This window comes from Trachinotus anak, unplaced genomic scaffold (assembly GCF_046630095.1).
Source record: "Trachinotus anak isolate AG129_WGS33_773 ecotype Australia unplaced genomic scaffold, CSIRO_AGI_Tana_v1 ptg000036l, whole genome shotgun sequence".
NCBI classification, from domain to species: domain Eukaryota; kingdom Metazoa; phylum Chordata; class Actinopteri; order Carangiformes; family Carangidae; genus Trachinotus; species Trachinotus anak.
Genome location: NW_027273887.1, coordinates 107,889 through 134,314, shown reverse-complemented (window position 1 = coordinate 134,314; position 26,426 = coordinate 107,889). Strand labels below are relative to the sequence as shown.

At 45.0% G+C, this 26,426-nt stretch overlaps 1 protein-coding gene and 1 long non-coding RNA gene across 5 annotated transcripts; one reads left to right on the top strand and one right to left on the bottom strand.

Annotated features, from left to right (window-relative positions):
* Window positions 1–469: 469 nt before the first annotated feature.
* On the bottom strand, window positions 470–25,825 carry LOC139614711 (echinoderm microtubule-associated protein-like 6). 4 transcript variants are annotated; one of them, XM_071472198.1, is made up of 42 exons: window positions 23,931–25,825; window positions 21,508–21,667; window positions 20,600–20,698; window positions 20,381–20,449; window positions 20,046–20,231; window positions 19,736–19,871; window positions 19,159–19,360; window positions 18,944–19,081; window positions 18,505–18,761; window positions 18,017–18,226; window positions 17,459–17,626; window positions 16,940–17,046; window positions 16,760–16,860; window positions 16,468–16,654; window positions 16,284–16,389; window positions 15,729–15,822; window positions 14,978–15,078; window positions 14,391–14,593; window positions 12,819–12,930; window positions 12,611–12,738; window positions 12,362–12,503; window positions 12,118–12,270; window positions 11,900–12,031; window positions 11,330–11,418; window positions 11,080–11,247; window positions 10,797–10,998; window positions 10,325–10,451; window positions 9,913–9,991; window positions 9,711–9,840; window positions 9,511–9,609; window positions 9,050–9,070; window positions 5,921–6,094; window positions 5,317–5,525; window positions 5,057–5,214; window positions 4,065–4,179; window positions 3,424–3,612; window positions 3,145–3,317; window positions 2,878–3,040; window positions 2,600–2,703; window positions 2,033–2,186; window positions 1,837–1,937; window positions 470–1,197 (listed from the first exon to the last, which is right to left on the bottom strand). In XM_071472198.1, the coding sequence occupies exons 1-42, from the start codon at window positions 24,125–24,127 to the stop codon at window positions 1,173–1,175; spliced, it is 5,868 nt and encodes a 1,955-aa protein (XP_071328299.1). In that variant the 5' UTR covers window positions 24,128–25,825; the 3' UTR covers window positions 470–1,172. The 4 variants fall into 4 exon arrangements, with proteins under 4 accessions (XP_071328299.1, XP_071328300.1, XP_071328301.1 ...); XM_071472199.1 differs by lacking the exon at window positions 9,050–9,070; XM_071472200.1 differs by lacking the exons at window positions 470–1,197; window positions 1,837–1,937; window positions 2,033–2,186; ... (3 more) ...; window positions 3,424–3,612; window positions 4,065–4,179 and adding an exon at window positions 4,790–4,957.
* Window positions 12,676–14,971, top strand: LOC139614727 (uncharacterized). Its single transcript, XR_011687125.1, has 3 exons — window positions 12,676–12,807; window positions 12,895–13,169; window positions 14,556–14,971. It is a non-coding gene; the product is annotated as an uncharacterized lncRNA (long non-coding RNA).
* Window positions 25,826–26,426: the final 601 nt, after the last annotated feature.

Here is a 26,426-nt window from a genome sequence, read left to right as displayed (position 1 = left end):
CCCTGTGGAGCTCCAGTCATTCAAAGGACCAGTGTGGAGGAACCCCCCAACCCCTCCCTTTCCAAGTGTGTAGGAGAAATAATAACTGTGCAGCTTCACGTACTCAGTGATGACACTGCTTCATACTGAACTTCCCTATAAACCAACTGGAAGGTGAAGGTCATCAGTGTCTGCTAGAGGAGCATTTTCCAGCCAATCAGAGATGAGGGTTTATGTGGAGGTTAACCTCGGTTTCACAAAGTCTTTAATGAAGAACCTGCTTTTAATTTAAAGTCACAATCAGACTCTTCAATCACAGTTTCTTTACCTTTGAATTTGACCCTTTAAAACACAGATGTTTACTGGTCTGCACGACCACTGAAACCTGATTATGGTCTCCAGATCTCAGGTCAGAGACCAGAGTCTGAGAACAAATTTTGGATAAATCCTGAAAGACAAACACTTTAAATCCAGACATTAAAATGCAGCCTTCAGTTTCCTCATGTTTTATTTCTACACCAGACAAACACAGAGAAAACACAGCGCCGTCATGTGGACAGAAGAGGTTATAAAACTCCCCCAGGCTCTGACGTGTTAAAACTTATTTCTATTAAATATCTATTTTCTACCTTAAATATTATTATTTGACTTGATTGTATTTTGAGGTAGAATTATTTTGCTTTTTTAAGTTTCATTGAAATATTCTCTGTTTTTAATAACTGGGATCAAACAAAGATCCATCTTTATTTTTTCTACTTCACTTTAATACTCACTGCAGTGAAATGTAACTGAATGACGATGATGATGATCATCATCATCATCAGACAGTACGAGATACAAAAAACAAACAATACAATGACAGTATTTTAACGTCCATATCAGAGCCCTCACTGATCACGTGTCATAGCACCACGATTATAAATAAAGTTGTATCAAATGTTTGGTCAGAGTTTGTGAAAAGGCACTGACACAGAAACACTGCTACATCAAACAGCTACAAGATCCTCAAACTGAAACTGTCAACACAAGAACCTGATCACCTTTCACATTAAAAGCATCTGAATGTACAAGAAGAACCAGGCAGCAGTGAACTCTTAACCCAGGTCAGTTCAATTTGTTCAGACCTCCTGTCCGGTGTGACGTCAGGTGAGTGCAGCATCACAGGAGAAGAAGAAGAGCCTCAGGTGGAGGACTCACTGACACTTCCACACAAATAAACTGGAGGAAAGAAAACAGAAAGAAACATGAATTTTAATATGGAGATAAACTCAGTCTGAACCAGAACCAGAACCTCAGTGGATAAGACAGATGTTATCAAGTCTTCCACTAGAGAGATCTCCTTCATATTAAAGGTTAAGCAACATATACCTGAGAATATATTGAAGTCTTTGAGTGGCGCAGTTTCTGTATTTGATCATTTTTAAAAAACACTTATATATATTGTATCATTATAATTAATATACAACATTTTGTGTAAACTTTTGTGTAAAGATTTGAATTTTTATTTATTGATTTTATTCTTTATATATTTTAATTTTTCTTTCTATGTCCTGAGTGAGTGCAGCTGTTCTACATTATGTGAATATTAGAGGGTTTTAATATGAAGATGTATTTTATGTTAGTGTTGTGTAAAAGGCTCAGCAGAAACAGAAGTAGCTCTGAACTGGAGGTCGCTGTGGTTGTGTGACTGTGTGTTACTGATTTTTATACCAGCTCCAGAATAAAGAGAGAACCAGAGAGACCAGGTTGTGCCCGGTCCGTCAGGATCCACAGATCTACAGACTGACACCGTCCGTCTTCTCCTGACCCTGTTGTATTTTCTCTGAGCCTCAGAAGTTAGTGTGATTTATGTCTCACCTGCAGTCACTGCCACCGGCGCTGATGACGAATTTATCATCACAGGAGAAGCGAATGTTGGTCACATGAGCAGAGTGACCGAAGTAACGCTTGTGCTTTGCCTGTAAAAGCAGCAGGTACAGAGAGGTGATGAGCTCACCTGTTGGACTCATGCAGACAGAGACTTCTGAAGTCTCCAGCTGTGAAATTCACTTACAAATTTGTCGGAGCAGGGGAAATCAAAGAGCTTGATGAGGCCGAAGTCGTCTCCAGTCACCAGGTTGATGCCAGCGTGTGAAACACAAGCACAGTTAACGTCTGCCTTCTCTGCATTACGAGGCCAAACGCCGAGAACCTCGTCGCCCAGGATACTGGAAAACACAACACCGACCAATGTCTGACTCACTGCATGTTTTTGTGTTCCCAACCCCCACAGTGTGTTCTTAAAGAGCTACGATGTGTTCCCTGACACTACAGGTAGTTCCCTGAGCTTGGTTCTACAGGATGTTGTTTTTAGACAGGGTTTCCCCCTGAGAACTGGTCTGTCCCCTTAGCTCAACAGTTTGTTTCCTAGACTCTACATTACGTTCCTTTTGATCAACACTTCATTCCTTACAGTCAACAATAAGTTCCCTTCAACTACATTTAATTCCCCCGGCTCTAAAGTTAGTTTTTAAGGTTCTGCCCTGAACAAAATGAACCGTGACTGAGTTAATCTACAGTTGTTCGACAGGTAGAGTTAGTGATATTCTCTAATATCTGCCCCATTTTTCCCAAGCCTCACCTGGTCCAGGTAGCCCAGGTGATCCTCTCTATGACAGGCTGCTCTGTTATGATCTTCCCAGAGGGAACTTCATGTACCTGGCGAGTGTAGGTGCTGGTGGACACCTGGATAGAAATGAAAAGTCAATTCACTGCAGCTCCATGAAAGAGTATCAGCTGCCACATCAACAGGACAAGGAGCTGTTAGTGAAAGGTCAGAGGTCACAGCACCAAATTGACCCAGGACACTTCATACTCAGCATTCAGCAGGAGTTAATGTAAGTTTTCAGTCTTTTGAACCTGGATGTGTTTGCTGTCAGCAGAGAAGTCGATCTGGATGACAAAGCCGGGGATGTCCTTACAGTAACCAATCCGGTTGAGGGATGGTCCAAGAGAAAGGTCATAAAAGTCCACAGCACTTTCAACTGAACCCACCGCTAAGAACCGGTTGTCTGGACTAAACCTGAACCACAAGAAAACCCCAGAAAGACGTTTAGTTGCCTGAGAAGTATTGAAGACTGACGTCCTACCATATGTTCTGATATCGGTTACAGGCTGATGTTGTACCTTATGTCCTGGATGGCGATGCTGCGGTCTCTCTTCTTGCCCCACACGGTGAGGGAGTTGACCAGCAGGACGATGAACTCTCCGTTCTCCATGCCGATGGAAACCATCTCTCCGTTGGGGCTATAGGAGGTGCACTTGGCAGGATGACCCAAACTCACCTTGTTCAGGAGTTTCTAACACAGAAAACAGAACATATGAGCAGATGATTAACATGCTGTGGACTTAATAAAACTCTTAAAGGCCAATCAGTACAGTTCTGGAAGCACTGAATCTCCTCACCTTATCAGCCAGGTCCCAAATCCGGATTGTCCCGTCGTCACTGGCAGAGATGAAGACGTCTTTGAAAGGGTGAGTCGCCAAACCCCAGATTCCTCCCTGAGTGTGTCCGTTGATCATGGTGTTGGAGGCAGCGTTCTTCTCTCCAACTTCTATGATCTCTCCATCTTTGGTTCCCACCAGGATTTTACCCTGAGTCACCAGGAATGAAAGAGATGTTATAGTTCAGACGACAGGAATCAAGATACTCTAAAGATCTCCTTACCTTCAATGTAAGAACTGATTTAGTTTTTCAGAAGGCTGTATTTTGAAAAGTGTCTCTAAAATCTGTTGGAACTGGTTGATAAAATGTTTTGTCAATGGTTCACTCTGTAAATTTAGAAATGTAGGCAAACAAAAATGTGAAAATTAGTGTGTGTTCAAACTTTATCGAATCATCAAGAAGACATCGTCAAAGCAACAGAAGAAACTGCTCCGTAGGCAAGTGCTGTGTTCTATTGTGGGAATTTAATTTCAGCCCACTCTCTCGGCACAGATACACTACACTGAACGACAGTTGGATGTTACAACTGCAACATTGACTGCACTGTTTTCAGTAAATACTGGATACAGAAGAGTGTGGTTTCTGATCTGACGTCTCATACCTTCCCTCTGCAGACTGATCGGACGTTCTCCACCAACTGCCCAGTCTCCAGCTGAAATGCTCGGCAGCGCTTCATCTCCTGGTCCCAAAGCTTCACAGCGCCACCTTCCTTAGTCCTGAGAAACACACACAATCTTATTTTTGTAATTCAGATTTTCTATCATTTGTAATCAATTAACTGTCGAGACATTCATGCAGAGAAATTCTAGGAGTGGCGGAGTCCAAAAATCTATGTGCCATAACCACAGCCCGCCCATCTACTGCACTAATGCGCCACCAGGTCGACCCAGGATGATTAGATGCAGCTACAACAGAGGTCTGAGGGGACACAGATAAACTAGACAAGATCTGGGTGGAGGACTGAGTCAGGTAAGACCTGATTTTTCTGATGTTGTACAGAACACAGAGTCAGGACCTGGAGAGGGAGACAACCTGGTCAGAGAAGGAGACAAACATGGTTTCTCATGACCTTGGTTAAGGTAAGGATGAAGAGGAGATTTCGATGTGCTTATCATGAAGAGACTGATGAGACTAAGAGTTCAGTCTTACAGAGGTTCAGTTGAAGCTGTCGTTCCTTCATCCATGTGGTTGATGTACACAAACATCTTCACAGCTGATTTGAAAATGGAAATTCTTATGTAATGCAATGTTATCTTAATGTACAAGTACCAAAGACGTAAGGTCAGGTTTTAAAGTCTTAACCTGTGTCTTTCTTCCATTTGGTGACAAAAGGCATCAGAGGAGTTCATGGCCATCGCTGGATGATGTTAGATTTCAATTGCTATAGCTTCCTGTTGTAGAGACCATCCTTCCCTGGCTGCCTCCAGTCCATGACTGCGCTTCAACTTGTTGATCAACACTTACCTAGACCGATGCATTGAAGGGCTGAGTGACCTGAGCGTTTGTGTGAATATTAAAAGGCACAGCTGGTTTCAATCTTAATTACTTTACAAACTGCAGTAGGGTGAAGCATGTTGATTTCTGGGTACTCACGGTCGTTCCTTCCCCCCTGTGACGATGAGTCCATCCCTCAAGGTCGTATACATGGTGAAGACTGGACCACTGTGCGCCTTCGCCACAACCCGCACCAGGAAGTGCTCCCTCCACACATATACATCTCCGTTTATAGCACCAGTGAACGTCAGGTTGTTCTGGACATGATAAATACTGACTTACCACAAATTCTGAAAAACTGGAGATTTTTATATTTTAATTTGAAGTGAGTCATAATTTAAAATCACTCTTTATCTTACAGCACCAAAGGCCACAGACAGCATGGTCTGCATGCGGCCGTCCTCCACCGAGCCGATCACACCTTTCTTGTACATGAGCGAACCTCCAACCAGAGTCCAGAACTTGATGTGTTTGATTCCCACCGACACAAACTGGGTGTCAGAGTCTGGTCTAAACTCCACCACAAAGATCCTTTCTGCATGACCACCTTTACTGGTCACCTTGGTGCCTACCAGAGAGTTCAAAAGGTTAGCATGGATACCCCTCTATGGTATATTCATAGTAGTGTTCTGCCTCATTTAGTCCATATAGACTTTATATTATGATGTGTCGAGTCTGTGCTTCGAGTTTAGTACTATGGATTCCCCAAGGGGATATTAGCAAAACCTTTTTTTCCAAGTTTCTTATGTTTCTGATACTTTCTGACCTTCATGCAGCTGACAGAAGTATTTTAAAGAAAATTAGTTTTTTTAAATTTCTTCTTGCCCTGAATGTTTTGATCCTTATATATGTTCAACAAAGATTAGTGACATGTTACAAATATCGACCCAAACGAAGTTTAACTGCTGCAAGAGTCATTACATAATTTTTTTTTTTTTTGAGAGAGAGAGAAACCATTAGTACCTTCCTGCCACCTCCAGACTGTGATGGTGTGTTCAGGTTCCACTCCTACAGACAGCAGCAACTTTCCTGTTGCGCTGAAGTTGACATAGCCAACACCTTTCGCATGGGAACAGCGGAGAATGGAGAGCGTCTGCTTTGTCATGGCGTCCCACACATGGATGGACGGGGCAAGGCCTGTGAGAGAAGACCAGAGTCATAGAAACCAAACAGCTGAAGAACTACGGAACCAAAGATCCACACAAGGACCTGAGGTCTTACAGTAGCAAGGGAACCAAGGAACATAGGACCAAGGAACTAAGGCATTGAGAAGGCAAGGACCTTAGCGTCCTTGGAACTGTGGAACCACTGACCTTAGTCATTTAAGTCACTGATTCCACAGTACATTGTTTCAACAACAGTGATCCCAGGGAATGTGGTATCAAGGACCAAAGGCAATATGATACCCACAGAACCAAGGCATCAAGGACCTAAGGATACTGGGAACTGTAGGGCCTGGGGCCTAATGTCCTAATGTTACCCAGGAACCAAGGAACTAACAGACAGAGGAACTAAGGTGTTGGATAGCTGAGGTCCTTAGCATCATTGCAACTGTGAAAATAAGGATTTAAGAAACTGCAAGACCAAGGAGCAAACAAACAGAGTTTGTCAGGAATTGTGGAGCCAATGCTTTGAGGAACTGATGGGCCAGAGAACCAAGGCACTGAGCAGAAAAGAACCTGGGGAAGGAATGAAAGACCTAAGGTAGTAAGGGAGCCAAGAAAACGAGAACAGAGGAACAGCAGAAAAAATAGATTCACTGAATCATGGACTCACAGAGATACTGAACCAAGAAACCAGAGAACCAAGGAACCAAACATCTGGGGAATGAATGAAGGAAGACACCAAAAAAACCACTGAACTGAAGGTGAAATGGATCCAAAGGAACCAAGGAGTGGAGATGCTGAGTATCAGGGGAACAAGCTAAGGTTCAGGAGTTGAGGGCAGAGATTGACAGGTAGGGAGCAGGTGATAAAACTTATGTCATTTAAGGATCATGCAGTATTTCCATGTTGTCCAGAAGTAGGAAGGGACTAGTACTGACATGCTGATTCAACAGTGCAGAACTGTAAGTGACTGCAATTTGGATTCAGAACAAACTCTCTAAACCACTCTGTATTCACACATTTACAGCCAGCAGTATTAACACCTTTGGCCATGATCACACAGGACGTATTTCTTCTGAAGTTGAACTGAGTTGTATTTTGGGATGAGTCACGACGTCACAAAACAAATTACATCCAAATCACAGGTCACATTTTTTAAAGTCATAAAACTGGTGAAACTAAAGTACTGAAAATTACTAAATAAAAAGGACATAACATGACAACACTAGCAGTCTAAACAGTTGATCAGTTCCCCCCTGCTGCTCTCTTGAGGTTCTATATTAGACCCTTCTGTATTTAAAAACATGTTCTTCCACTGGGGTTTATTTTTACTAAACAACAACATCCTACAGTCGTTCTATGCTGATGATATGCTGCTTTTCGACAATGTCAAACGCTGGTCGTCTTTGCTGTAAAACTTGACAAATGTCTTTTGTTGTTAGTTGTAGCTTTTTAGAATTGATTTTGTGTTTCTTTCATTTGTTTTTGAAGGACTGAATGTGCTGTCACCACCTTACGTCGCCAATCTCCTCAATCTGTCTGATTCATCTGATCAGTTAACCCTTGCTGTTCCATGTTCCCAAAGTCCAAATGTGACTGAAACTTTTCCATCACAGCTCCCTGAACAGTTTACCCCTCACTGTCAGGTCTTGTCATGCATCAACACTTAAGTCCAGTCTGAAGATACGTCTTTTATAACTGCTTCTGAGTCCCCTCAGTTAGATGACTTTAAATATATTTTGATTACCTGTAAATCGCCCAGTGAACATGTTTTGCTTTAATGTGCTGTAGAAATAACACATCATTAGGATTCATCTTCTGGGGATCATGAACATCTACAGTATATTGTTTGGAAATCTGTCCCGTAGATTTTCAGGTGTGTCTGGACCAAAGTGTTGGACAGGTCAACAGACTGTCCCCTGTGATCGTGACTCTAGAGGTTAATATAATAGGATCACTGCACTCTGTTGAGCAGATGAACATTCGTGTCCCGACATGATTCATCAGCAGAGATAAGACAGGGCCAAGTCTAGTTTCTATGAGAACTTGTGATCAAAAGCAGCCTGAGAATCACAGTCTGACCACGACCAGACACCACATACAGAAACCACCTGGGCTTGTTTAACATGCTCTAAGCAAGGCTTGGTCCAGAGTCCGACAGTTTGTCTGCTGCCATGCTCACACTGATGAGGGGAAATGTGAAAACACAGTTTGTCAAGGTTTTCCATTCACACACGTTTTCAGATTGTTTTTGTCCAAACAGCCACAGAAAAGACATGTGTCCAATCTTTTTTTCTTCCTCTCTTTTTGTTTAATAGTATTCAGGAAATTTCACAAAAGCTTTTCCTCAGCTTTAACTAAATCTCATGGTCTTCCTCAGCTCTTGTGTTACCGTGTGAGCCACACAGAACGAGCTGCTGCTCTCCAGACACAGTGTAGCAGAGTGTGTCTGTTTTAAAACTGGACATGTTCATCAGGATTAATGGAATCAGTGAATCTGATGTTACTCTTGTTGTTATTGTAGAATTCAGTGAACTCAGGTATAAAGTTGAGCTCAGCTTCATGGCTTCTGAGGTGTTGTTGTTGATCACTCACTGTGAGAACCTTTATTGTTTCAGTTTCCATATTGTTGGGGATTTATTTTGTTTTGTTTTTTCTTCTCTGTTTATGATGAAATTACCAGGTGAGAGAAATTATTTTACCTGATAGAAAGACATTGTGAGTTGACTTTTAACTTTCACTGGTTTGGTGTAAATGGAAGGATGGAGTGCTTTCATCAGAATCCACATCAATGTAAACATGGAGACCGGGGGTGGGGTGGGGAGGGGGGGCTACAAACAGAATCAGACCTGAATAGGAACCTGACCACTGATACTCACCAGACACTTCAGCCTCTACACACCGAGAGCAACGACACCAACAGGTTAAATCATGTGTGTGAATGGATCAGTGGTGAGTGACTGCAGAAAGGTGAGCAGAGTCTTACCTGGCAGGTCAGTGATGTCACCTGGTGATGAGGTGAGGCGGTGACAATGAGGAAGCAGTGGAAAAGAAAAGAAATGCAATGGGAAAAAGCAGCCAGGTCATGCATGAGAACAACATGGTGATCAATATTACAGCTCTGCAAAACATACACCTGCACAGTCCCAGAGCTTACTGTGTCTGCACTCTGACAAGAAATCAATCAGTTTGATCAATCAGTTTTTGATCTGGTCAATTCTGACATTCTCAGGATGAGTCTCAGTGCAGGTAAATAAATGTAGGTCACTAATGAAGTGTTTTGTTGTTGTTGTATTTCTTCTTGTAGGCTCTGGGGGATCTGAGGTTTGTGGGGGCCCCGGGGCCTGTGGCCCAGAGACTTGTTTAATGATTCATTGTGGGCAGCAAAGTGTCTTGTGTGTCTCAATGTTGGTGCCGGCTGAGGTGACTTCCTGTCTTGTGACTCACCGATCTGTCCGGTCGCGATGATGTTTTGGTATTTTGGATGTTGGTTGACGGTCAGACAGAGGATGTCGTCGGTGTGCTCCAAGTAGAAGCTCTGAGTTCCTGTTGGGAAAAGGAGGCAGAAGTGTGATGTCATCAACAACAACAACAACAACAACAACAACAACATTTAAAGAGAAGCTCAGTCTGAGAGTTTTACTGACCGGCGGACAGGTTCTGGATCACCACGGCAGCAGCAGTGTGGAAGATGATATCAGTGCCGTCGTTAAGGTAATGCAGGTTGTTGCGACAGTCGAAGCCTCTGTAGCCGAACACGTGCTCCAAGACCAGCTCCTGAAAAACAAGCAGCTGTTTGAGAAAAAGTCTGGTGTCAGCAGACTGACGTTAACGAGACCTCGTACCGACCTCCACCACTTTCTTCTTCTTGGTCATGTTGTTCTTCAGCAGTTTGTCCGGCAGCGGAGCAGCTCGACTCACAGGAGGCCTGAACAGCACCAACAGGTACAGCGTTCAGCAACAGGTGAGATTTTACCACAAAAAGACTGTGTCATAAATAAACAGAAACACAAAGCTTCATTAAAAAAACAACTGTTTTATAACTCCCTGGATTTCCTGTGTTTTGGGGTAATGTTGTAAAAACCGAGATTTAAAACTAAAAAGATAAAATGAATCAATGTTGAATGTATTTTATCAACTGATAAAAGATAAAAGAAGAAAAATAAAAAACTGCCAAATGACCAGAGAATCATTTATCTGTGTCTTTAGTCTCTGACTTCATTAAGTCCACATCAGTCCGGATCAGTATGTGATGTGGTACCTCTCCTCCACAGGAAGCTCTTTGTGCTGCAGGTGAGGTTTGGTTCCTGACATGCTCCTGATGCTGGCAGAGTAGATCTTGGTGACGTAGTCCACCACCTTCTCTCGAGCCACGTCGCTGTCATAACCTGGAAGAACAACAACAAGTCCATGACACAGCCGTTTCCTCTGAAACCGGTCCCCCTTCAGTCAGACCAGTCAGGGGAGGCACTCTTGACATCTTATCTGACTGACAGCACCACCTACACCTGGACCTGGACCTGGACCTGGACCTGGACCTGGACCTGGACCTGGACCAGACTGAGTTTGTGTGTTTAGTGGAAAGGATTCTACCTTTGAGACCTGTTCATCACCATGACAACAACATGGTGGTGTCTCATCTGACAGTGAAGAGCCCGGGAGTCTGCAGCTAGGCCCCCAGCCTCCAGTGCTGGTCCCTAGACCTCTGCTAGTCCCTGTTCTCGTGTTGTTACCTCCGTCCTCCTCCGTGTCGTCGTCTGACTCCTCGCTGTCCACAGCTTTACTCTCTTTGTGTCCCGGCGGCTCTCTGGTCCAGATCATCAGCGCCGTGTCGGCCCCGCCCACCGACAGCAGCATGGAGTCGTCATTGGACCAGCGGACGTTGGTCACGTTGGTGCTGTGACCCACGTACTTCTTAAACTTCGCAAACTGGCCCTGAGGTCAGAGTTTCACATGAACAGTGAGACAGAGAAGAACAGCAGGACTCTCTTTACAGACCGTGTCCCTAAGCCTCACCCTGGATGGGAAGCTGAACAGTTTCAGGAAGCCAAAGTCATCTCCGGTTGCGAGCAGTTTGCGATCTTTGGTGAGGGAGGCGGAGTTAACAAAGCTGAGCGTCGGCCATATTCCCTCACAGGTCGGACCCAGGACTGACGTCCAGCTCGCCCAGTCCAGCTTCTGAAACTGGAAACACAGACACAAGTGTATTCTCAGACAGAACCACCCTGGTGGTCTGTAGAATACAAAGAACATAGACCAGTCAAACCTCGGCCACACTGATGTTCTGTTTGCGTCCTCGCGGAGCCTCAAAGAACAGCTGCTCTTTAGCTCCAGTGTTCACCTGCAGCAGTTTACCTGTGGGGGACAATACAGGAAGTGACCTCATCAGCGTCACTGGACTGTGAGGAGTCTGAGGAGTCAGACTTGTGTAGTTCTCGTCCTGAGGGTTGTGTGCTGTTACCTTTATTCTGTTAGCATTCACATGTTAGCATGTACATTCAGTCTGTGAGCATGTTATTGTGCTAATTTTAGCATCACCTCAATGTTTCCAAATCCTGGCTACGGCTAAAACTCTCTAACACTAAGCACGGTGCTACGCTAACATCTGCATGGTAGTGTATGATGTTTAGCATGCTAGCATACAATATTAGCATGTGAGGAGCTGCAGTGTTGGACAGGTGTAAATGTTGATGAACAAAACTGTCAGGATTGATCCTCTGAGGAACATGAACGTCTGAACTGAACTTCATCACAATCCATCACTGAGCTGTTAACAGGACTAACAGGTAACATAGCATCAGTACAGGTGTGTTCACAGGTGTGTGAGTGTGTTCACCTCTAGAGTCCCAGTCGATGTGAGTGATGTAGCTGCCGGCTCCTTTACAGATGCCGACTCTCTTACTGGTCAGGACATTATAAATGTCCACAAAGGAATCATGGGACGCCACGGCCAGGTACTTCCCTGCATCTGAGACACACAGAGTCTCATCAGTGACCGACCAGTCACCTTCATCCTGAGTCACACCTGTGTGGTGATTTTATGATTTCAGGTACCTTGGGAGAAGCGGATGTCAGAGATGAGCTCTCTGCGGTGGTGGAAGGTCACCATGTCCTCCAGAGTGTCAGCGTTCACCACCAGGAAGCTGCCATCATTCAGACCGACTGCCAGAGCTTTACCATCAGGGGAGAAGGCGCAGCACCGCCCACCTGACAGGTGACACACAGATGACACACAGGTGACGCATCACCAGGTGAATACCATATTAAGCAGAGTAACACTGTCTAAGTCGTGTCTCACCTCTTTTGAGTTTGCGGACGGCGACCATGCGGTGATTGGCCGACAGCTCCCAGATCCTCAGAGTTTTGTCGTCGCTGACGGTGGCGCAGACAGGAAGTAGAGGGTGAGCCGCCAAACCCCACACCTCCCCTTCCATGTGACCCTGAACACAACACACGCACACAGGTAATACAGTGAACAGGTAAGATGCATCTCAGAGGGAGAGGGAACAGAGACATTAAGCATGGACAGGTCTCATGTCAGTCTGACCTGAACCAGCAGCGTCATGGGTCCGCTCTTGTCGATCTCCAGGATTTCTCCGTTCTTTGTTCCCAGCAGGATGTGACCGTGGCCCAGAGTGATAGCTCTGATGGACGGGTTGTCCTCCAGCAGCAGACCTGATCCAGAATCACAAGACGAGTCAAACACCAGAGACAAACAGAGCGGAGACAAAAAGCTGAGACCAGGTGTGTGAGACCTTTAGATGACGGAGACAGAGCAGCTCTCTTGATGGCATAGGTCTTCAAACATCTCTCAAACATATCGTCCCACAGCTCAACGATGCCGTCCTTACCCCCCGTCACAAAACCCTGGACAGTGAAGGCAACACAGGAAACAACAAACCAAAGAAAACATCAGCACAGGATGCTGGGACTTTAAAATCCCAGTCCACGTTCAAGATCGACTTTTAAAACCATGAAGAATAACTGATACGCCATCTTTCAAACTGCAGCGCTCATTCCTCCGCTGGTCTACAACATGTAACACACCTACTGTTGTCAATCAATCAATCAATCAAAATACTTTACTGATCCCCAGGGGAAATTAGGTAAATCTATTTAGATTATTACAAAATATGGATGCATGGATGATGAATGGATGATGTATGGATGGATGATGATGGATGAATGATGGACAGATAATGGACAGATGATGGATGATGGATGGATGATGGATGGATGATGGATGGATGATGAACGGATGCTGGATGGATGAATGATGAATGGATGATGGACAGATGATGGATGGATGAATGATGAATGGATGATGGACAGATAATGGATGGATGAATGATGAATGGATGATGGACAGATGATGGATGGATGGATGATAGATGGATGATGGGAAGATGATGGATGGATGGATGGATGGATGGATGATGAATGGATGATGGACAGATGATGGATGGATGGATGATGGATGGATGATGGGAAGATGATGGATGGATGGATGGATGATGGACAGATGATGGATGGATGGATGATGGGTGGATGATGGACAGATAATGTATGGATGGATGGATGGATGGGTGGATGATGGGAAAATGATGATGGACGGATGATGAATGGATGATGGACAGATGATGGATGGATGGATGATGAACGGATGATGGGTGGATGGATGATGGGAAGATGATGGATGGATGGATGGATGGATGATGAATGGATGATGGACAGATGATGGACAGATGATGGATGGATGGATGATGGACAGATGATGGATGATGGATGGATGGATGATGAACGGATGATGGGTGGATGATGGACAGATAATGTATGGATGGATGGATGGATGATGGATGGATGGATGATGAACGGATGATGGACAGATAATGGATGGATGGATGATGGGAAGATGATGATGGACGGATGATGAATGGATGATGGACAGATGATGGATGGGTGGATGGATGGATGATGGACAGATGATGGATGATGAACGGATGATGGACAGATAATGGATGGATGGATGGATGATGGGAAGATGATGATGGACGGATGATGAATGGATGATGGACAGATGATGGATGGATGGATGGATGATGAATGGATGGATGATGGGAAGATGATGGATGGATGATGAATGGATGATGGATGGATGATGGATGATGGACAGATAATGGATGGATGGATGGGTGGATGATGGATGGATGGATGAATGATGGACAGATGATGGATGGATGGATGGATGGATGATGGATGGATGATGGGAAGATGATGGATGGATGGATGATGGATGGATGATGGGAAGATGATGGATGGATGGATACCTTGTCCAGGGAGCACATGGCGAACACAGGGCCATCGTGGGCTTTGATGGTTTTGATGAGCGTTGTGTCTCTCCAGATGTAAACGTCTCCGTTTGTGGCTCCGGAGAAAACCAGGTCCTCAGATCGACCATAACACGCTGACATCATCGTCTCCTGTTTCCCCAGGTTCCCAAATATCCCCCGTTTAAAGGTCAGACCGCCACCTGCAGGCCCAGAAGAGTTTGATGGTGTTGTTCAGGTGATCATTTATCTTCTTATGTATCATCATTAGATCCAGGACACAGCAGAGGTAAACTGTTATCTTAGCTGGTAATGAGGGGAAACTGTTAGCTTAGCTTAGCATAAAGACTGGTATTGAGGGGAAAGCCATTTGCCTAACTTGCTCAAAAAGTTACAGTACTGCTGCTAACGCCACATGACCAGCTGTGATACAGCTGTCATCAGATGAGACGAGGACATCTCCTTTCTCTGAATGTTTCCTTGATTCCTCTCTCCTCACATCTTCAGTGGGAGGAACTAGGATGTGAGGAAAAGACACAAGTGAAGGAAACATGGATGGAAGGAGGAGGGTGTCTCTGGAGTTTTACCTGAATGTTGCCAGAACTTGATGTGTTTCATCCCCACAGTCACCAGTTTGTCCATCCTGAAGGGATTACTCTTCACCACAAAGATTTTATCTTTATGACCCCTGCAGGACAGAGACGTTCAGTCACAGACATTCAGTGACCACTCTGGTGTTTTTCTACAACAAACCCAATAAAGTTAAACTTCCTCCAGCAGCTGCTCACTGTGGTGTTCATCAGACATTACCTGAAGTGGAGGTTTGTGGGTAAAACTTGGTCTGTGATCAGGTCAGTTACAGATGGCGACTAAACTGTCACTCACTTCTTCCATATGTCGCCTTTGCTGTGTGATTTTCCCTGAAGCTTCATAATCTCATGAAAGTATGAAACGTTCCTCTGCCTTTGGTGGAGGCAGCTAATGCTAATCGTCTACAATGAAACACTGAGAACTATGGAGTGTTTGGGGACTGACACTAACAGACTAACAGACAGAAGGGATGTAAAGAAGGTTTGGTTTTGTAACATGAACAGACACACTGTGTGTAAACACATGTTTAGACAGGAGTGTAATATTAAGGTGGAACTGATCAGACCAGTGGTGTGTTGGTGGGAACACTGAAGCTTCAGTGAACTTTGTGTATCTGTGTGTGTGTCTGTGTGTTGAGACACCTACTGTAGCGAGATGTGCACTGTACGCTATATACCTGCATATACGCACCACTACACCTGTGCATCAAGTGTGTATATTAGTCAGGTTGTATTCAGGTGTGTGTACCTGGCCTTGGCCAGTCTCTCTCCTTTCTTCCAGTCCCAGATAACAATGGAGTGAAACTCATCGATTCCCACCGAGACCAAACTCTTCCCATCCGCTGAGACACAGAGACATAAAGACACAGAGATACATGAGTCAGAGACAGGAGACAGACTCAGGAGACAGGAGACAGACTCAGGAGACAGAGACAGGAGACAGGAAACGGACTCAGGAGACAGGAGACAGACTCAGGAGACAGGAGACAGACAGAGGCTGCGTTACAGAACTCATCACCTCACACAACAATACAACACAGTAACCTCTTCATATATAAACACAATCTGTGACACTGACTGTTGATGGTGACTGAGGGATACCAAATAGTGCTTAAGGAATACAAATTGTTTCCATATAGTGATATAGGGGTGACACAGGGATAACATATGGTGATATCTGGGTTAAAAATGGTGCATTAGTGATATCAAACAGCGGATGATTTAGATTTACAGGTAAAGTACAGGTGGTGATTCAGGGACAACAGTTGGGGACACCAAATGATGCACAGTACGATGAGAGTACCTGTGAACTCCAGGGCACACACTCCTCTGCTGTGGTGTCCTTTCAGGAGTGACAGACACTTCAGGTTCTGGATGTCCCAGATGTGGACGGCCGGGTCTCTGCCCACCTGAACACAGACAGCCAGTCAGAAACAGTCTCAGTCAGTCCAACAGTAAACTGCTGCGCTCTGATTGGCCAGGCATACCTGTGCAGAAGCCACGTAGTCTTTGAGTGGGTGGACGGTGAGGCTGAGGATGTCGTCGTCATGGCCAAGGTAAAACCTCTGACTGTGCTGCAGCCGGTTGTAGATGATAGCAACGGCGGCCACGTGGTACACCACCTCCCCCGCCTGACTGTAGAACAAGTTGTTACGACAGTCAAACCCCCTATACCTGCAGGAAACAGGAAACAGACCCACCACAATAAAGGTCAGAGAGGTCTCCTTGTTGTCATACTGACTCTCTGTTTCATCGGTAGTTTAGTGTTTTTGTTTTTACCCGTGAACAAACTGCAGACGAAGACCCTCCTCCGGTGCTTTCTGCTGCTTCAAAGAACCAGTCAGCGTCTTCCTCAGCTGAGGCAGGTCCTCCTTATACACCTGCAGACAGAGACAGGTGAGTCAGCCTGGTTCATCGTACATCATTTACGGCATTTGATGGTGTTTATTTTCTGGTGACCTGCCGCTCGTAGCTAGTCTGAGCTTCCTGTTCGATGTCTGAGTCGAGCTCTGGGACGTCCGACACATCCGAGTCAGACTCTCCACTGTTGGAGTCGGCGTAACCCTCTGGAGACCAGACAAAACCCAGAGACAACCTTTTACAACAGCATGCTGCTGAGGGTTATTTGGTTATTAAGGGATAGCAAATGGTGATTTAAAGATTACAGATTCAGGGATTACAGACAGATCAATATTGAGATAAAAAATGGCGTGTACAGACACTGACTAAGCACTACCTACACGTGGACATTTAGGGATAACAAATGGTGATGTACAAGAAATGAACATGTTTGATGACTGAGGTTTAACAGATGGAATTATAAAAGATGTACTGTACACCTGACAGGTGGACATTTTGAGATAACAGTGGTGATTTGAATGAGACATTTTAATAGTTAATAACATATTTATAAGGTCATTCCAGGACAGCTTGTGGTCCAGCTGGGGCAAATGCTGAGGTGGTAAATTTTGGTCTTACCCTGGAGAAGGGGCTCCAAGACGCCATTCATGACACCTTCAGGCAGGAACCTCCACTGAAAGACAGCGTGGTCGGCACCACCAGTGCTGACAACCCACTGCAGGTCATTGGACCAGCGAACGTTGGTGACATGGGCAGAGTGACCAATGTACTTCTTGAATTTGGCTCCTGTTTGAGGAAGAAGACGCAGAGTTTAGAGAAGGAAGACCAAAGAGTCCAACAGCTGTTAGAAACAAGCCATGACTCATCTGGGTGTACGACATCAAGAGCCCAGTACCATTTGAATCCTTTACAATCCCTTATTAACTCTAGTTAGGTTCAGCTTTCAACATTTATAAGTATCAAACGTTTTAAAGAAGAACAGAGAATAAGTTTGATGCTCCTGCTCCATCAAAAAGGATTCACATGGAGCTACAACGTTTTGGGCCCAAGACCTAAATCCAGACCTCTGGCTCCTCCAGTGAAAACACCAGTTAAATACCTGAGTTACTAAAAAGGTTCCTGGAAACGGTCTTGCAGTTGTAAAGAGTTCTATGAGGATCAGACCGTCAGACATACCTTTCTTCACGCAGGGGAACCTGAAGAGTTTGACAAGACCGAGGTCATCTCCAGTCACCAGCACGGCACTGCTGTAGTTGGCATCCACAGAGTTCACATTGGTGATGTTGGAGTATTTGGGCCAGATACCGTTAACCTCAGCCCCAATGACGCCGGTCCACGTCATCCAGTGGATCCCCTTTGCCTCCTCTTTAGGAACCAGCTTCCCCGCTGGAAGACATAGAAAGAGGTTATAAGGTCAGGAGGTCACTGATGTCCTTGAGATAAGTCCACATTAAGTCCCAAGTCAAGACAGATTAGGTCCAAGTCAATGGAGGTAAGCCCCAAATCAAGTCCCCTGTCTGGACTGACAGGTCCTCCATCAAACCCAAACTCTACACAGGTGGATCCTATGTCAAGTCCCTATTCTAGACTGGAAAGTCCCAGGTCAAGTCCCAAGGAAGAAATAATGGTAAACAAACTGAGTTTCAGTGTTTTGGAGTCAGTACCTGGCATCCTGTAGAAGAGCCGCTCTCCAGCACCGTCGTTGGTCTGCAGGAAGCGGCTGTCAACCGACCAGTCCAGGTGGGTGATGAAGGAGGTGGAGCGGCTACACTCACCCACCTTCTTGTAGCGCTGGGCAACAGCGTAGACGTCCACCAGCCCATCATTTGACCCCACTGCCAGGAAGGAGCCATCTGGAGAAAACTTCAGCTCATGGATAACCTCCTTCCTGTCCTTGATGTGTACAACCTCTGTCATGTCCCTGAGGAAAAAGGTTTGTCAATTTAAAAAATTTTTACTCTCAATTAAGTTTGATCTTAATCTTCAGGAAGCTCGGTGTAATCATGTTCTCTGAGTTGAGTTTTAACTGTCACATCAATGAAGCAAACTGTTCACCAAACGAGCCGTTTGTTTCATCACAGTAATATCCTTTAGTGAGGTCACCTGACACGCAGCACTGTGAAGGATCCGTCCTTCATGCCCAGAGCGAGCTGAGAGCCGTCATTGTTGAAGGAGACACTTCGAACAGATTCCTCCATGTTACAGCGAGCCAGCAGAGTGTGGTCAGGGAGACTCCACAGCCTGAGAGACAGACAGGTGAGAGATACACTCAGGTAATAAGAGGCCTGGTAGTGGCGGTGGTGGTGGGTCTGACTGACCTGACAGAACGGTCATCGCTCCCGGTGACGGCGACCGGCTGTTTGGGATGCAGGTCAAGCGCCCACAGCTCACCCTCGCTGTGACCCTGCATGAGCAGAACCGGTTTGTCCCGGTCTCGGACCATGACCTCGAAGATCTCACTGTCCTGGGTGCCTGCCAGGATCCGGTCAGCCTTCCAGCAAACGCTGCGGATCGACAGACCTGCAACAGAAAACATACCTGACTGGACTTTTAGGTGAACAGTTCCAGTTTCATCTCCTAAGTCCAGGTTTTTGAAACCCAACCCCATGAAAACCTCAGTCCTTGCCCCATAATCCCTGACATAGTCATAGTCCACCTCACACGGGACACTTCAGTCAGATGTTGATATGATGTGCTTGTTAACAGTTACACTTCATTTTAAATTACAGGTCCTCAGTGAACAGCCGTGGTCACCAATGCAACAACAAAATGGTGATCCCTCACTGGCTTCCCACAAAGCCAAAATCAGACCAGGAACCTAGGTCCAGGTCTGATAGCTGATCTGGATCTGATTATTATCACGTTTGACTCTGACACACACGATGAGCTCCAGACCTTTGTAGCCCTGCTCGGCCTCTCTCAGGTCGATCTTGGTGATGGGTTTGAAGTCAATGTCCCACAGTCTGATACAGCCGTCTCGTCCACCGGTGGCAAATCCTTCCTCACAGGCATGCATGCTGAAGATCCCTGCCTGCACAGTGGGTTACATAAAAAAACAGAAAACACATTTCCCATTGGCCCTGCTGATTCTCTGTCTCTCCCCCTGCAGAGCACCAACACTGGTAACTCAGAATTACTGAGTTACCGGTTGCTAAGCCCCGCCCCTTACAAAGCATCGCTACGTCTTCAGGATTTCTGTCATTACCCCGTGTGCAGCCTGTACGGTCCTGATGAGAGTGATGCCTCTCCACACGTAAACGTCTCCGTTCAGAGCTCCAGAGTACGTCAGCTCGTCTTTGGCTGCAGAAACACACAGGATGGTCTGCAGGTCGCCTGTCTTCCCAAAAATCCCTCTCTTTGGAGTCAGAGCGTTCCCACAAAGAGTCCAGAACTAAACAAACATAGATATTTTATATCATACATCATTATTTTCATCCTGTGTTTCTGTGAAATGATGAAATGTCAAATACCAAAGAACCAAGTTAAAACCAAACAGTCTGATTATGTTGACCTGCGTCTCCGATGGACTTCCTTTCTCACCTTGATGTGTTTGACTCCACAGCTGACCAGCCGGCTGGACTGGAACGGATCCCAGGCCACGTCAAAGATCTACAGGAAAATCATCATCAATACACCACTGAAACTGATCAACACTGAAACTGATGTGTTATAAATCATCTATAACATCTGTTTCTGTGCTCCATCAGAGATGTGTCTACAGTTATGTCTCTTTAAATGTGACTGGATGAGGAGTCGTACTCTGTCTGAGTGTCCGCTTGCCGTGGCGAGGACTCGTCCCCTCCTCCAGTCCCAAACACACACCGTGTTCTTGGCATCCAGACCGACCGACGCCAGCCGCTGCGACAACAAACATGTGACAGTCAGGTAAGATCCACATGTTCAAACATTGATCCACATGTAAGCCAACATTTAGCTCCGCCCACCACCAACATTCAAATCACAGCATTGGAGGATGATAAAGTGATTGACAAGTCATAATTCAGTGAGTTTGATGAGTTATAATCTGAATATTTAAACATATAGTTTCAGTATATATGTTGTTCCTCAAGGCAGCATCCTGGGCCTCCAATGTTTAAATGAGCAGATGATTCATGTATTTATAATATACTTTTTAATTTAATGAATGTGTGGATGTTACTTTTTATGTATTATTTCATCTATTCACAAAAATATCTGTTGACATATTTACAGCGGATGTGTTCTGGTTCTGGAGAACAAACTAAAGTTTAAACAACCAACCTGTTCCTGTTGTTTAAAGGGAGGCTGATGTCAGAGCGACGCCCACAGGAAATTTCACAATAAGAGCTCTTCTTTATCAAATCTATTTCTAAGACACAATTCAGTGTTTCAGCCTGAGTCCGGTGTAAGTTCACCTTCAGACTCTCACTGCTCTGATCTTCAGCACAAACAGGAGAGTTTAAGAAGTTTTATGATTAATATGAACTGTCCATGAAGACCTGACACCAGCTCTTCAGCCTCGACACTGTTCATCTGTGTCTTTACTCCTTTTATTGAATCAATCATACACATCAATCAGCCATATCAAATAATTAACAATGACTTTTACTCCAGAGTCTGAAGTGATGAAGAAGCTGCTGACACACAACAGAAACCTGTGACATCACCAAGAGGGGGCGTGGTCACACCTGTCCATCAGAGTCGAAGGCGAGACAGGCCACTCCATGCGTGTGGACATCCCTCAGGATGGACACGGTCTGCATGGCGTAGGTGTCCCAGATACAGATGTACGGGTCCTTACCCACCTGACCCGTCGCCACCTGGATCTTATCTGGATGCATCGCCAGACTGGGGGGGGGGGGGGGGGTGATGGGGGAGACATATAAAAACAAGATCATCAGTGGTAACCTGAGGGGGAAACTCTGGAGTGTAACCATGACAACCTGAGCTCCAAACTCATTGTCAGTGCCCCCTACAGACTGCAGACTCCATTACAAACACCCTGATCATCCAGTCATTTTATCCATGTTTCCTTCACTTGCATCCTTTCCTTGTGTCTTCATAAGGAGACAGGAAACAAGGAAATACATTTTTAAAGAGGAGATTCACTGACAGTCTGAGCTGCAGATGTTGAGACGTGTCACTCTGAATACAACAGCTGGACCGACAAACGGACCAATCAACTGACATCGTTGTCTACAGTAGACACAAACTGCACCCGTAAAGAATGTCTCACCTCACAGACCAGCATCCTCACAGGTGTCTGCAGGTGTCTGTCTACAGGTGTCTACAGAACTGCACTACACAGTTCTTTATCCGGCTCCAGATCCAGGACCAAAATATGACTCAGTCCTGGACTGAGGTCTGACAGAAGTTGACACACAAGTTCAGGTGTTAATGAAATTGATGACATCATGTGTTGAGTCAGCAAGTGAGGAGGAAATCCTGAACTGTAACCATGACAACCTGAGCTCCAAGCTCATCGACAACTTCCTGTGTCAAACATTTGACCTGATCACTTCTGTTTGCAGGCATTGTGACATCAGTGTGACATCATCATGACATCGTGGAGACAGAGGATGACAGTGACGTGCACTGAGCCATGATTGGCTGACAAAGCATGGACCAATAAACACGCACGTTAGACTTTCATGAAAACACTCCTCAGCATCCGTGTCTCTGTGGAAAGAAACACTGAGTATTATAGTAAATGTCTGAGTCCATCACTGAGGAGACTCACTGCCACAGAGATGCATGCTGGGTAGACAACCACCAGCGTTTTCTTAATCTGACTCTGTGGCCCCCTTTCACACAGCACTGACACAACTACACCCAACAGTCTGATTTCAGTTTCCGTTCCAAGTTTTGGAACGACAGTGTGACACTGAACTACAACATGAGACCTGATTCATCCTGTATCTGTTTCCATGGAGACAAACGGTCTCATCACCACAAGCTGTGATCAGCTGTGATCAGCTGTGATCAGCAGTGATCAGCTCTTGTCTGCAGTGTCTTATGTCGTCTCTGTTTCACTGTGATACTGAAGGAAACTGAAGAAAACAGGACGATTCTCAGTGAAGTTCTGCAGCCTCTGTTTCTCTGAAGCTTTATTCTGGAGGGACATCAGAGATGATGACATCCTTACGAAGTGATGTCACACTGAACCAGATCAACATGTGACTCAGTCAGGAGTCTGAGGAGGAGGAGGTTTGACACAAACTGCCTCAGAGTGTTTAAGTACCTTCATCACCTGTGGTCACCTGACCCACTGCCTCTACCCTCCCCTGCTCTCTCCTGGGAGTCGCCTCAGTCGTGTTGTGACAGAGCAAAGGATGATGGGAACTGTCAGCAGGTTCATCAGCTCGTCATCAGTTTTTCCTCAGCTGTCAGCTCCCATCAGGCCTCAAACAGCAACCCCCACCTCCTGTCTGCATCTATCACGGTTGGCGGCGTGTTGAGCTGATTAGGTGGAGGAGCAGTCCAGTAGTTTTCATTTCTAATCGATTAACCTCTGACCAGCCCGGCTGCCTGTTGTGTGTGTGGGGGCTGTTCAGAGGTTTCACTCTGTATCAATATTTATTTTATTCAAATTCTTCTGAGTGAGAGATGAGCATGTTTTGAACAGATCGACAGAGACTCTGGGATCAGGTCTGGACTCTGTTTGTGGTTTCTGGTTGATCTTGAGCAGCTGAACTGGGTCAGAGAGAGACCTGCAGGTGAGCCTGCAGCAACATCTGCAACATCTGTCAGAGTGTGTGTGTGTGTGTGTGCGTGTGTGCGGGTTATGTCTGAAATGAACTGAAATAAAGGAGGAGCCTCCTAACAGCTAGAGTCCAGAGCGTCAGTTTGTCTCTTCCACTACATCCTACATTTCCCATAATGCACATGGATAGGGTGTTTGATCAGAGCCTTGCTGCTGCGGCTAAAACTAAAGTTTAGTTATTAATTCACCTAAAGTTGTTCCAGTATCTGTAAATTTTGATGAAGTGATATTTTGGCTCTTCTGTTAGTTATTCCACCTTATTCCACCAAGCACCTATTAGCTCACAGCTACACTCTTGCTAAAGCTAACTCATTAGCAGATCTCAGGGTTAAAAGAACATCTCCTCACCTGATGATGTCATCGTTGTGTCCCAGGTAGAACTTCTGGGTGTGCTCTCGGGTATTGTAGACCACGCCCACTCCAGCCACAAAGTACACCACCTCTTTCCCTGCAGTGTAGTACAGGTTGTTTCGACACTGGTGACCTCTGTACCCGTGGATCCACTCCAGCCTCAGCTGGCAGCGAGGCGCCGTCTTATCTGACATGTTCCCTCAAAACTGGAAACTCAACGTTAAACATCCATGAACAAATACAAACTAACGTGTTCTGGGTTTGAACCAGGAGGTCGGATCAGTTCTGAGCAGGTCTGTCCGGTCCCACAGTGATGAAGCATCTGCATCTGATGAAGCAACAGTCGAATCTGTGTCCATCCAAACCTGCTGCTGGTCCTAACGCTGGGTCCTGTAGTCCATCACTGTCTCTCAACAATGTAACATCCAACTCTACTTCCCATAATTCCAAACTTCATGAAAAAACTAGTTAAAGAGTTTAAACTTTTAATTTCAGTATATATAACTGCAAACTGCCCCTTTAATTTAAAGAGTGTTTGGTAATTCCGTCTTATTGCTATAAAAATAGTGTATGTTAAAATATTTTAGCTCCTAATCTTTCAAATAAAATGTCTGTTTTTTGCTGAATAAAAAAATCTGTAATTTGTCTGAGTTCATATTTGTGAGCGTGCACTGACCCCTGAAGTCATCTGACTCTAAAATAACTAAAGGTTAAAGGAAGAATATCACAAAAAGCCTCAATACCAACAAACACTGTTGTGTAACAACTGGCTGGTGTTGATTCCAGTTCAGGTTTCTTTAAACAACCCTGATGAGAAGAAACTATGATCATGTGACAAATAGTAAACTGGGGAATATTTGTCGTCACCGATACAAAAATGGAAAATATTTATTTGTAAGGTCAATATAAGCTAAACCCAAAAATCTATTTATATTATAATATCATTCTATGTAATTGAAAATAAACTTTTATAGAATATTGTAAACTATCACACATGGTGATATTTATACATAGATCTAATATGTTTTAAGAAGTTTTTGTTGATTATTTTATTACAGCAAAGTCGTTATTAACCTTCCATACATTTCTCACAATAAACCTACAGGAAAGTTTTGCGGGAATCTTAGTAACCACAAAATTATTTGTTGTAATTGTCAATTATTTTGTGACTGCACTGATACTTGATGACAAATTACACTTCAACACGTTCATTTCACTTCAGAGAAAATCTGAACGTCATTCTTCTCGAACAGCTACACATTGATGGTGTTGACCCTGTTGCACCCGGAGGGATTTTACATGTGACGCCGCTAACAGCAGCTACAGGAACCGACAAGGACATTTTTCTGCAAAATCCTCCTGAATGTTTTCTGAACTATAACCCGACACAGAACAAGGTTACGGGACATTACAGGAAGGGCTTCCTGTGCGATACCAACATATCATCAATAATATAATGTGATGTGCGGAGCCCCCAGCTCCTGTCAGGTCGTTACAACGAGCTTTGCATCGGGGCCACGGGGGCCACAATCTGCTCCGACCGCGGCTCCGTCGGTTCCGCTGGCAGTCGGTGTAAATTTGAGGTAATTCTACAAACCGAGGCTGAAATCACAGAAAATCCCTCCGCTGATTCCCGCCGCCGTCTGTTCGCTGTTTGCAGCTGAAACCCGGAGATTACAGCGCCGATTTATCACCGTCAGTCCGCATCTAAACCGCGGAGAAAACCGGCGTCCGCGCCGCCCGACACCGACTGCACCTGCTCCTGGAGGCCGGCGGAGAGGCGCGACAGCCCGGCAGAGACCCGGAGCGGCTCCCCGGCTCACAAACAGCCGGAAAACACAGAAAATGATGAAGGAAAGTCGGGATATTAACGGGAATCCCAGGGATCACCGACAGCGTCAAGACGGAAAGAATGGACACCGACACTTCCTGTTATGACTTTCAAACTAAAATGCTGACTGCCTTCTTGTAGGCGTAGTCTCTCTCTCTATCGCTCCCTCTCTTTCTCCCTCTCTCTCTGTTGCATGAAATCCATGAAATAATGAAAAACAAGGAAACATAAATCTATATTGCACTTTATTCTTTTAATGAGACTTATTTTAACAAAAGCCACGTTTGTTTTGTGTATTTAGTTTCCTATTTAAGTTATTTCTACCCTTGTTATATGTTTTATGTTTTTGTTATATCTTTTATCAGGTTAATAGGATGACAAATGTTTTGTTATTATTCTCTTTCTGACATGGAAAATAATTGTTTAAGAGTTGTTAGTGTTAGACTCAAAATACAGACGGATATAAACTTTTTTTTGGGGTGTTTTTTAATTGATTTTTGAAATATCATTATATGGATTCTTGCATCATGACAGTGATCCAAAACTCCAAACTTTGGATTTTCGTATGACTAACTGCACCATTTTATTTTGAAGGCCACTTCCCTTCTCTTTCGCGCTAACCTCTGTCAGCTTCCCGCCTCTGTCAGAGCGTCAGGTCAGGT